Raw genomic sequence first — 12,651 nt, 5'->3', positions numbered from 1 at the left:
TTTTTTTTTTTTTTTTTTGCATTTTTAGTAGAGATGGAGTTTTACCATGTTGGCCATGCTGATCTTGAACCCCTGGTCTCAAGAAATCAGCCAGCTTTGGCCTCCCAAAGCACTGGGATTACAGGCATGAGCCACCACACCCAGCCCAAATAACACCTAATAGAATTTTAGATCTGAAAGAGACTTCTTTTGTATATCAATAGAGTTTAACGTATCGTTTAAAACTGGGTCTGATATGCTTATCTCTAAATGGCCAAGATGCAGAGAAAATCAGAGGTTTCACTTCGAAAGGCCAGATTAGAAAACAGTGAGTCTCAAATGTAAGACATGAATATGAACCCCATCCATCCTTTGAAGATATTTAACTTCTGTTCTCTCCCGCGAATGTTGTCACATGGCACTATATAGGTCAGATAACACCCAAGAAAACCCACAAAAACTCCATCTATAGAAAAGCTGAATTTTATGTGAAGTTGAATCAGGCAATTTTGAAATCTTCTCAGGTAAGTAGTAATATAGCTTATGTTTATAGGCAAAATTAAATATAAAATGACCCTTCATCCAATTATCCCAGATTTGGGCACTGTAAAATTCAAGATTTTATTCTGAGTAAGTTAGGAAGAAAGTGAAATATTTTGCACGGTGGTCACATGATGTAACTAATTGAATGAATGAGTCAAAATTCTGCTTCAGTCTAGCTGTAAGCTTTGAGAATGTGTCCTGATGTCTCTGGATCACATTTTACTTATCCCTAATACAGGAGGATTGAACCAGAAAATGCCTTCAGTCCTATCATCTCTGAAATTCTGTATCTAGGTCATACAGTTACACATCTCAGAATATGATCATGATAGCATTAATTAGTACCTTTTTACTGATGCCACCTCCCTCCCATGTAAATCAAATAGCAGCTGTTGCAAGTTTTCTTTGCAATTTCCAATCTCACTGTGTATATATAGCAATAATGATGTCAATGTAGATAACATCAACCCTCAATTGTTAACAAATTCAAATAGCATAAAGGGATCAAAGCAAGGAAAAATCCAAAGCCAACAAGTTTTAGAACTGAGGGAAGCTGATGAATGGGGAGCTTTGAAGCAAGTAGGAGGAAGGCTACTCCTAAAGACAATGACTCTGTACAGTTCCAATTTTCAGAAACAGTGAGTGACAGGTTCTTTATAGAGTTTAGGTATTCACAGCGTGTGATTTTTTTTTCAGTGTATAGCAGACAAAATAATTCCTGAAGGAAATATCTAGTAACTCAAAACAATATATTGGCTTAAATAAAGTTCCCAGGAGATAACAAAAAGGGAACTGCTATTACAAAGCATACACAATCTATGGATATTAAATTGTTCTCTATTAACATGAAAGAATTCTTGGCATTACTGCATATATAGGTTAAAACTGCCTCTCTTTAAATTATCTTTTCTTTATCATAAGTGTGTTAATCTGCTTGACATGTGATAGCAAAATACCACAGGCTGGTGCCATAGCAAAATACCACAGGCTGAGTGGCTTAAACAACAGACGTTTATTTTCTCAGTCTGGAGACTAGAAGTTCAAGATCAGGGTGCCAGCATGGTCCATTTCTGGTGAGACCTCTCTTCTTGGCTTGTAAGTAGCTTCCATCTCGCTGTGTGCTCACATGACCTCTTCTTTGTGTGCACAGAGAGAGAGGGAGAGCCAGCCTCTCTGGCATCTCTTCTTATAAGGACACTAATCCTTTCATATCAGGGCCCCACTCTCATGACCTCCTTAACACTAATTAGGTCCTTATAGACCCTATCTCCAAATACAGTCACGTTGGGGGTTAGGGCTTTAACATGTGAATTTTGGGAGACATAATTCAGTCCATAGCAATAAGCTTGACCATGAGAGCAAAGCGCAGGTACCCGGATGCTTTTCTACTTTTTCCTTTTCTTTCTTTGACTCATCATTATTTAAAATAGAAATAATACCCAAAAGATGAATGTTTTCATGTTCATTCATCATATAGCCCCTCAAGAGAAACACAGACAACTAGGGGACTCTGGTCAAAGTCCATTTGAGACAACTGAAAGCCTTTACCAGGCAGCCTCCCTGCAGTCAGGCATGGAGGCACTTGAGTCAGACAGAAGCAAAGGGCGATTTACAAGCTATCAGACACTTATAAGGAATGATAGGAGATGGGTGGTCAAGATTTTTTCTATTTATATATGATGATCGGGCCTTAAAAGTTACTGGTTCTTTACCCACAATGAAGGTAACATTTATGGTTTGTCTAAAATGTGGAGTTTACAAAGCCCTTTCGTAATGGCCTCTCATCTAATTCTCAGATCTGTCCCCTGCTAACTCACAGCATTAGTCATGGCCAAGAATATTATTCTCATCTTACAGATGGAAGACTGAGGCTGAGAATAACTGCTGCAAGTCCTGAATGGAAGAAAAACCACATCTCCTTATAACTCACAACTTGCATTAACTCAAACTTTATCATTGCTTAATAGATACTGAGCAAAGAGAGAAAAAATGGTCAGCCGAATCTAGAAGAATTGATCAGCATGCATTGAAGAGTTATCTACTGTAAAACAGGGAATTTCATTTATGCCCATTTGGAATTAATGGTTTGTTGGAAAAATGAGACAGTTACACTTGCACATTAAGAGAAATAAGATGGTAGATAAGAAAGGAATAATTATATAATATGTATACTAAATGCTGCAGGAATATGATAAGGAAGATTTATATGGTGGAATAGTAGATTTCAAACACACTAACAAGGTAGAACATTTGTAGTTACAGTTTTCACCATAAAATGCAGATATATTTAATTTTATCATTTAATATGTGAAATGCAGATATATTTAATTTTATCATGTGAATGAGAAAAACATATGCCAGGAGACAACACTGCATATATACGTGCAATACAAATACACAGGCATGAGCTCATATGTCAACAAAAAAATGGGAATTGTTGAAAAGTCCACGGTAGGTGATAACCTATTTCTGATTTACAGAACAGAAAGAACTAGAAGTTTCACCTCTCTGAGGTAAAAAGACAAAAGTCTAGACATAGTGAAGATAAGAGAAAAATTGTCTAGTGTACTCTGGACATTTTCCACTGTGCACTCTTGATTACCAGACGTGTTAAATCAACTGAAGAGTGAGAAGCTATCAGTGATATTATAAAAAGAATCCCTCTTCAACTCTACTATTCCACATATAATAAAAATTCCACTTATCTCAATAGAAACATCTTATCTGCCTATAAGTATTTTCTGAATGCCTCTAGAGCCTGAATGTCTGAGATCAAAGTCCTTTTCTATCATTCATGGCTGTGCAACCTTGGACACAACTTCTCTGACCTCAGTTTCATAGAGTTGATAATGAGTTTTAATTTACTTAATTTTGCAAAATTATGAAGTACCTGGAATGTGGTCAGCACTCAGAAATACCAGCAACTGTTTTAATTATTACTTTTCTCCAACATCAGAACATAATTCCCATGTTCTGGTAATTATCTTTACAAAATGCAAATTTGCTGTCATTATTACTGAACAAAGACCAAACATCCTAATCTGGCCTATGAGGGTCTATAAGGCCTCCACCCCTCATCTTTTCTGCAGCCTAATTTGTAAGCTCTAGCTTCAGCAGAAGCAGGTTTCCATCGACTTGACAGGATAAAAATCAAAATATTATAAGCTAGGATTAACGGAAGGATGAGTTTGGCTTTCTAATGAAATAACAATATACAAAAATGCTGTTTTAAATTCTTTAGGCATTACCTGTGAATACAAATTAATGAAGCAAAAGAATAATACTTGTTAATGAGTATTTAGCACTTACTACCAGTATATTCCAAACTTTGCATTAGGTATTTAACACACATTATCTCATTTATTCTTACAACAACTCTGTAGACAGTAGTATTCATTTTAACTGCATTTGACAGCTGAGAAAACTGAGGCTCAGAGAGGTTAGGTTGTACATCTGCTGTTCCAGAACCAAGAAGTAGCAGAACAAGCCTATAAGACACCTGTACCTGAGCTCCTTCTCAGCACACTCCCATTGAGTGCCAGGTACTACGCTAAGTGTTCACAATAATGTATTAATGCAATTTGTACATTATTATCTCTGCTTTATACATGAGAAACTGATACACAAAGAGATCATGTGTTTTGGGTCCCTTGGTCCCAAACCTAGCAAAGCAGTTAAATCAAGATTTGAACTCAGGTCTGTCAAAATGTAAAGAAAGGATTCTTCACTATTCAATGCAAATGTACCCTTTATACTTAAATGGTTCTTTAAACGTATTAGGTGTACCATGATACATTAAAATGAATCCTTAAAAATGATACATTTTAAATGATTTACAGCATTGTTGCCCTGTACTTTAAAATGATACATTAACTTAGCCCGATGCTACCTGGAAGAACTTAACGACTCACAGTTAGAGATAAATTCCACTTCTAATGTATGTTTATTATTTTAAAATATTTAATTCTGCTACAGAAGATATGATAACAAATGGGAAGGATGAAACCCACAGTTTGCATTAAACAGAAATGAGTTAGTAGACCACATGTGTGTAAAACACAGGTACTAAAGATACATGAGGCAACTGGGCTCTAAATATTCATTATATACTAAATAAACAAGAGCCACGAACAATCCCTGACACACAGAAAGTTCTTAATATTTTTGAGGGCATCGTCAGCCAGTGATTGATGCAACTCCTTCCCACGTGTCCTTTTCCCAAGGGCCACAAATAAAACCCAGAACTTCTCTGCAGGCTAATTCAGAAGCTACCACTGTGGCCAGTGTACTTGCCCCTCCATCTCTATAAGGGAGTAAGTATGTGTCACTGGCCCAGGGCACCAGATTCTGTCTGTAGTTCTGCTTCCTGCCACCTTATCCCTGGTCCTCATAACCACACCATCCGCAGGGAAAGCTGATGTGGCAGAGAGAGAGCGGAAGTATGAAGGCTGCTGATGTGGCAGAGAGAGAGAGGATGTGTGAATGCTGCCTACGCTAGGAATCAGGTAGTGTGGTTCTTCAATCTGCTTGCACTAAATCCTAAGTGGATTATCTTACCCATCTCTTTCCACTTGCTTCTTACACTACATTTTAAATTTATTTCATAATCTGTGGAGGTCAGGCACCTGCATCTAGTCTGTGAGTGTTTCTGCTCCATGACCTCTGGAATAGACAGCTTGCTGGTAATGTGTTGGAAGCTACCATTGCACCAAGGTAATTTTCTTTGTGGCATCCCTAAAGAGCAATGGCATCAAGAACAGTAGCTAGTGTGAATTCTGAGCAGGAAGCCTGCATCTTGAGGACATCTGAGGTTCTCTCTTTTCCTCTTCCTTTTCACTCACCTCGCATCAGCCAGGGTTGCCCGTGCCACAGCCCATGCTGCAACAAACGCTGCTGGAAACCCTGCAATCAGAAAATGATTCAGAGACTAGATTTATTTTAAGATTAAGGGAATTTTTTCCTCAAATTCACCATACATAGGAATATACTACTAGCAGTTCAGAGAGAAAAATAGACATGAAAATTTCTGATATGTGAACAAGAAAAGTCCACTTAATTTTCAATCGTGTCAGTTTGAGAAATTATCAAGAATATTAATGTTATTTGTTCCTCTAGTCTGAAGATAAAAACTGGCCTAATTTTTATTTGAGGGGTGTAGGGAAAAGCCATATTTGGAGAAGAGTGAAGTTCCTAGGGTTGGAAGTAGGCAATGGTTAGCGCATTTGACTTTGACTCGTGTCACGCTGACCATCATACGTTCTCAAAGACTGAAGCAACAACAGAGACTCCTGAGAAGCTGAGGGATGCTGTTGTTTAAAAACTTAGAACTTTTCATCCTAAAATAGAAGGCCTACAGAGGCAAGTTATAAAAATCAGGAAGCTTTAACCAGTTTAGTCTCTTCTTTTAGTTCATATTGGCGCAAGATAGAAGCATTTTCATGCATTAATTAAAAGGAATGCATTTTCATGCATTCCTTTACAGTCTTCTAATCGAGATATTTGTCCTTCATAAGTGCTAAACACCTTCTGGGCTTGCAACATCAAATCCATTATACCAACTTTCTTTTGCCCCCCAGTAAAAGTTCACTGTCCAGCTCATGTTGTAGTTTAAACTCTAACATAACACACACGCAAAATCATAACCATAACTTTTATGCAACACTGCAGTAGGGAACTGAAAGATTTAAGAGATGACTTTTCTTATGTAGCCTTTATGAAAGAGGTTTAAATAAAGGATATACAGAAACCATAAGGAAAACATTTTAGAATCTAGGAAGCACCTTACAAAAGGGGAAAACAAAATTTTGGTCTAGGCAAGAACATTTTTTATCACGCATACTTTTAAATTCTTTACCTTTAAAAAAACACATTTGTAATTTTTTAGATATTCTTTCTTAGTAACAAAGTGAACAAAAAATAGGCTTAGAAAAGAAAATTTTCAGAAAAGATGAAAATAATGATATGCACAATCATGTCTTTGGTCTCCTTGGTGACCATCTAACTTAAATTCAGCCTGCCTATATTTCTACTGAATTTTATGATTCTATATTCCAATTTTATTTCTTGTTTCTATAGTATTCTTTTTTTAATCTGCTCAAATTCTGTGTTCTAGGAATTTTTTGTCAAAATAGATCTACCTAATTCTGTTTATTTCTTAGGTTCAGTTTGCATATTCTATGTATCTATCAATCACATTTCTCCATTAGTCATTTATTAAGTGTCTACTTATGTATCAAAGATTGTTCTAAATCATATAAATAATGAACAAATAAACAATATCCCTGTTTTCTAAAACTTATATTCTGGTGAAGCAGTCAAAATTAACAAAGCAACTTCAGTTACTTTTGGTTATGAATTGGTGCTATGAAGAATAAATAAAAGTGATACTGTGTAATGGGGAGGGGACAGCGGCTTCTGGTAGGATGGTTAGATATAAATGCACCATACAGCCTGGCATAGATCCTACCATATGGCCTGACATAGATCCCTCAGCTGTTCTGTCTTAGTTATCTTCAAAAAGTGTCTGCCTGTCTTTCATCAATTTTCACATTTTATCATTCTTATATCTGCATCTTCTGCTTCCTTTACAGTCTTCTAATCAGGCACTTCCTAAATGCTGTTCTATACAATATTTACTAATGGTGCTTGAGTTGGCATTATGTTTTAGATGATAATTACATCAAATATGATACATAGGCACTATGTCTTTATGGAATTGGCTTTTCTCATCTTCTTAGAGAATCTTATGCATAACACTAGCATAAAGACTATCATGGAAGAATAAAGAACAGAAAACCACTTTGGGATCCTTTAAGGATTTTTGATCACCAGTCTTAATATGACATTGTTACATAATTTAGAACACAGAAATAAAGGCAAAAATACTTGACATGTAAATGTTATTTTAAATTTAAATGTTAAATTAAGTAAATTTAATATAAATTTAAATGTTATCCAATATGTGCATTTACTGAAAGTTTAGTTATTTTCTTTTTTTTTTTTTTTTTTGAAACAGAGTCTTGCTCTGTCACCCAGACTGCAGTGCAGTGGCACGATCTTGGCTCACTGCAAGCTGCGCCTCCCAGGTTCACACCATTCTCCTGCCTCAGCTGCCCCAGCAGCTGGGACTACAGGCGCCCGCTGCCACGCCCGGCGAATTTTTTTGTAGTTTTAGTAGAGACGGGGTTTCGCCGTGTTAGCCAGGATGGTCTCGGTCTCCTGACCTCGTGATCCGCCTGCTTCGGCATCCCAAAGTGGAATTATTTTCATAAGACATGTCAATACAATATAAATAAGTTTTGTGAAGACAAAACTTTAACTTTAAAATAACTATAAATTTAAAATGTTGAATATGATACATATGATCACAACAAGAAAACAAACAAACAAAATAACTTGAAGCGTCAGAGTGCATGCATCTTGTGTGGGAGACTTTAACACATGTCTCTGTGTTTAAACACTTACTGCCAAGTGGATGATCAAAAAATGTTTGCTGGATTAAGATATTTTATAAAAGGAATAAAATGGGAGTGTGGAACCATCTCCTGATTATTTTCATGGAACACATTATGTGAAAATATTCTATGTAAGATGGTATTACTAGGATAGGTGCTTTTATATGATGATATGTACATACTGGTGTTTCATCTGACAGTTGAAAATTAAGGATGGCTGCTAATATAAAAGTAAATTACCATATTTAGTAACAATAAAAAAAGACTTACCTTTTACATACAGAATTAAAATAGAGGAAAATGTGTAGTTGAAATAAAATGGAACTAAGAATAAAGCACCTTATTTATGGGAAAACTGAGACAAGGATGGGGAAAATTAACAATGTGCTTGGTTGAAAGAACAGGAACAGTTATCACTAGTATTCACCTTTACTTCTCTATATATCTTGTTTTATAATAAAAAAATGTAAAAACAGCCATTTTAAATATTTGCCTTTAATTTAGTAAAGGTCAGATATGACACCTATTCTTCTCGAGCTTGTCCTTTCCTTTCCTTCCAATTTATTTTTATGAATCATCACAATCAGATTGCGCATGGTCGCTCACACCTGTAATCCTAGCACTTTGAGAAGCCGAGGCAGGAGGATTGCTTGAGGCCAGGGGTTCAAGACCAGCCTGGGCAACATAACAAGACCACATCTCTAACAAATAATAAGAAATAAAATAATAAAACATTTAAAAAGGAAAGGATCATCACAATCAATATAAGTGTAACTCCACACATCACTACAATGTGACTAACAGTAGTATTTATTTATTTATTTATTTTTGAGACGGAGTCTCGCTCTGTCGCCCAGGCTGGAGTGCAGTGGCCAGATCTCAGCTCACTGCAAGCTCCGCCTCCCGGGTTTGCGCCATTCTCCTGCCTCAGCCTCCTGAATAGCTGGGACTACAGGCGCCCGCCACCTCGCCAGGCTAGTTTTTTTTTGTATTTTTTAGTAGAGACGGGGTTTCACCATATTAGCCAGGAAGGTCTCGATCTCCTGACCTCGTGATCCGCCCGTCTCGGCCTCCCAAAGTGCTGGGATTACAGGCTTGAGCCACCGCGCCCAGCCAGTAGTATTTATTAAAGTGTGAGCAATGATGAAGAAATTCGAAAAATAAAATATAACCCAAATAAACAAATGTCTACGTTCATTATTGAATTTTCTATCAACACCTTTTCCAACTCCTAATAATTATGTGGGTATACAGATATAATTTTGATTTGAAGGAAGGCAAACTACCACAAACTGTCAAGAAAATTTCCAAAGGATCCTAAAAAACAAAATATTATCTTTCTTGATTTTTACAATCGCCTAGTCAAAGATAGAAAGCACCTTAAAAAACAGATGAGCTGTCTACAAAAACACAGCTTTTAAATGTGATGATTATTTCATAATAAATAAGTACATACAGTAAATTGATTTTTCTTTGTCTTCTTAAAGGTTATTAATTAGCTAGTAGAACGTTTCAGCATTCTTACTTCGACATTTCTTCACATTTCAATTGTTAAGAAAAAAAATTAAGGCAAAATAGGGCAAACATATATTCTTATTTTGGAGAGAAAAAAAACCTTCAAATTTAGTTATGAGCTACTTAGTGAATTTTTTTCCTATGCTGAGCACCTCCTAATTTAAATATTAAAATAGCAATTGAGATCTGCAACTGTTAATCTCCAACTTCTTCTCAATTTTAACCACATATGAGTTTTAATTTCACTTAATTTTTAACAAGCAAACAATTTCTTCTCTCCATGTCATGTTGAGTCAGTGCCTAATCCAGTAATCCCCTTGTACTGCTAAACCATTTTGGAATGAGAACTGAATACTTTTTTAATTACTTATGCCAAAAGGAATTTGAATAATTTCCTTCTAAAACACATGGTAAGTCCACACAATTAGTTTGTAATTTGTATTTGTTAAATACAGTCAGGATGGTCCTACAAATTCATTTCTGGCACTCTCATCATATGACCTAGAAATACAAACCAAAAATATATCATTATAGCTTAGAAATTCAAAAATAAAAATTTTTAAGATAAAATTATTGATAAAGTAGAACACTGACATTTAGTTTTACATGTGTATGGCTTACAATGAGTTCTCTTACATTTCCTCCAAAGAATCCTCTCAAGAATCTGGTCTAAGAACACTAACCACAAATAATTTTAAAAGTTCGTCACCACTGGGAGAATCATAGACTTGATCTTAATTATTTTTGTCTAAGAATAGAACAATAAAAGAAAGGGAGATAAAAATAAGAATGGGAGGGATTGTTTCAGGAAAATGGCTGTAGGGATGCTAACAATGGGCATGACAGAATGTCATCATATCCATCATCCAGTTTGGAAGGAATGGAGATATAAATGCCTTACCCCAGCCTATCAAGATGAAGCCCCATAGATATTTGGTGTCCGAAAAGAAAGCCACAAAAATGAGACTATGCAGGTAGAGACCTTCCACCAGGATCCAATAATAGTTTGTAGCCAGGAAGTAAATAAACATCACAACAGCCATCTTGCACCCGATCTATTACAAATAAACCAGAATTGCATCATATTAGAACTCTTCGTTGTACTGGATGCCAAGATTAGACCACTAAAAAACAAGCCTTCAGTTTCTTTTTCAGGTTAATATGTCTCCTTTACACAGTAAAGTCAAAACTGTTGACAGGCCAAAACAGTTATTTTAATGCATCATTTTTCGAGACATGAACTTGATTCTATTCTTAAAATACGTTTTTTCTTTAAGAAGTTACCCAAAAAAATCACCTTTTCTCAATTTTTTCACTTTATAAAAATAATACATGACCATCACAGAAAATTAGGAACACATAGAAAAGCATAAAGAAGAGAATGTTACCCACATTTCTAGCTTGAATTTATTTTATTTTGGTCTTTTTATGCAGCTATTGCTGCAAAACAAGCTGCCCCCAAAGTTAGTGACTTAAACAGTGAATATTTAACATATCTCATAAATCTGTGGATGGGCTGGGTGGTTTGTCTGATCTGGGCTAGGCTTGTCTGGGCTAGGCTCACTTATTAGAGGTCTACTCTCAATTGGTACACTGTTGCTTCCACTTCTTTCTGTTGAAGAAAGCAACTCACAGTGGCAGCCCAGAATCAGAATCAGCAGGGATCATAAAGTTACAGGGCAAAGGCAAAGATCCAGATGGGGTATTAATTCACACTATCAAGACAATCCATCTACTATACCTAATTTCAGATATATTGCTTCAATGATCTAATTGAGTGAATCATTGGATCAATCTACTTACTACCACCAGGACATTCAAGAGCAGAATCAAGTAACATAAAATTTTATATTGGAACAAGTCGTTGAGTATTTAATAAAGGGACTAAATATCATGGGCTTTTAAATTGCAAGCTTCTGGTTTTGCTGATGGGTTTTTACTTTCGAAAGTGGTGAGGCCCATGACAATTGCTGTGGTGCCTACACTAAATACCATTCCAATGTTGTGCATTTTGCAGTTTCCATTCCAGAATACTCTTGAGGAAAAAACCCAAGAACTTTTAATAAAATCATGATTGATTAGACATGAAAGGACAGAATTGAGGTAGAAAACATCACTATATAAATTGATAATCCATTTTAGTTAGTTCAGAGATAAGCAAAAGCAAGTTAACATATGTGTTGTGGACTGTAAAATTGTACTTATTTGTAATGTTATACAAATTAGTAATGAGAGAAAATGGTGAAAACACTTACATATTGTGATTTGTCCACAGAAGGTGCTTCAATGGAATTTTGTGGGTCATCCTGCATTATTAGGGACTCCAGCTCCTTTACTCCTATGTGAGTGTGGACTACTCTGTCTTTGACAAAGATGCTTGTAGCTCTCAGCATGAAAGACACAAATAAGTGCATGTGGATATAGTTCCTAGTGCAATGCAATCGTCTATGGAGAGAAATATTCAGTATTCAAATTTGGATAAAAGTTAAAATGGGGAAAAATACCCAGAGCGACTGCTGCCACCACCAGCCAGCCTGCTCCCCTCCAGCAGGGACTGGTTCAAGACTCCAAACAAATTCCAAAATCTGCAGATACTCAAGTCCTTTATATGATATACTGCAGTATTTGCATATAACCTATGCACATCATCTTGTTACTTTAAATCATCTCTAGATTAGTTACAATACCAAATACGATGTGAATGCTATGTAAGTACATGTTATACTGTGTTGTTTAGAGACAAATGACCCCAAAAATAAGCATGAAAATGTTCAGTACAAACACAACCAAACTTTTTTTTTTCCTGAGTATTTTCCATCCACAGTCTGTTGAATCTGGGGATGTGAAATCCCAGTATATGAAGGGCCAACTGAATTGGTGCTCAAAATTTTGTAATGATTTAGATTAAGTTGAATGGAATTGGACACATGTTAAAGTGTATAAAAAATAAACCATAACAAAAGCAATAAATATTGTTTCTTTATGTGCTGATATCCAATAATTTGGGGGATTATTTCAGATGAATTTTTGTTCAATACCACCAAAATCACTTGGGAACTCATTCAACTAGATGCTGTCTCACTTTACAATAAATATACTGCAATACATACTTATTGGCTTAAAGGTTTCATACTACTTTGATGCTTTAAGTTTTTAAACC

At 35.8% G+C, this 12,651-nt stretch overlaps 1 protein-coding gene across 2 annotated transcripts in view; it reads right to left on the bottom strand.

Moving 5' to 3' along the window:
• The window catches only part of PTH2R (parathyroid hormone 2 receptor), a 141,754-nt gene that overhangs the window by 37,996 nt on the left and 91,107 nt on the right, over positions 1-12,651 (bottom strand). For both annotated transcript variants that reach the window (XM_017889351.1, XM_017889350.1), the window contains exons 6-8: positions 11,747-11,936; positions 10,393-10,546; positions 5,364-5,424 (exon numbers count right to left, since the gene is read on the bottom strand). In XM_017889351.1, the coding sequence (XP_017744840.1) occupies positions 5,364-5,424; positions 10,393-10,546; positions 11,747-11,936 (405 nt within the window). The remainder of the gene's footprint in view (positions 1-5,363; positions 5,425-10,392; positions 10,547-11,746; positions 11,937-12,651) is intronic.

The sequence above is a fragment of the Rhinopithecus bieti genome, unplaced genomic scaffold, assembly GCF_001698545.2.
Source record: "Rhinopithecus bieti isolate Rb0 unplaced genomic scaffold, ASM169854v2 scaffold_17939, whole genome shotgun sequence".
Taxonomy (NCBI): domain Eukaryota; kingdom Metazoa; phylum Chordata; class Mammalia; order Primates; family Cercopithecidae; genus Rhinopithecus; species Rhinopithecus bieti.
This window is presented reverse-complemented; position numbering and strand designations above follow the sequence as displayed.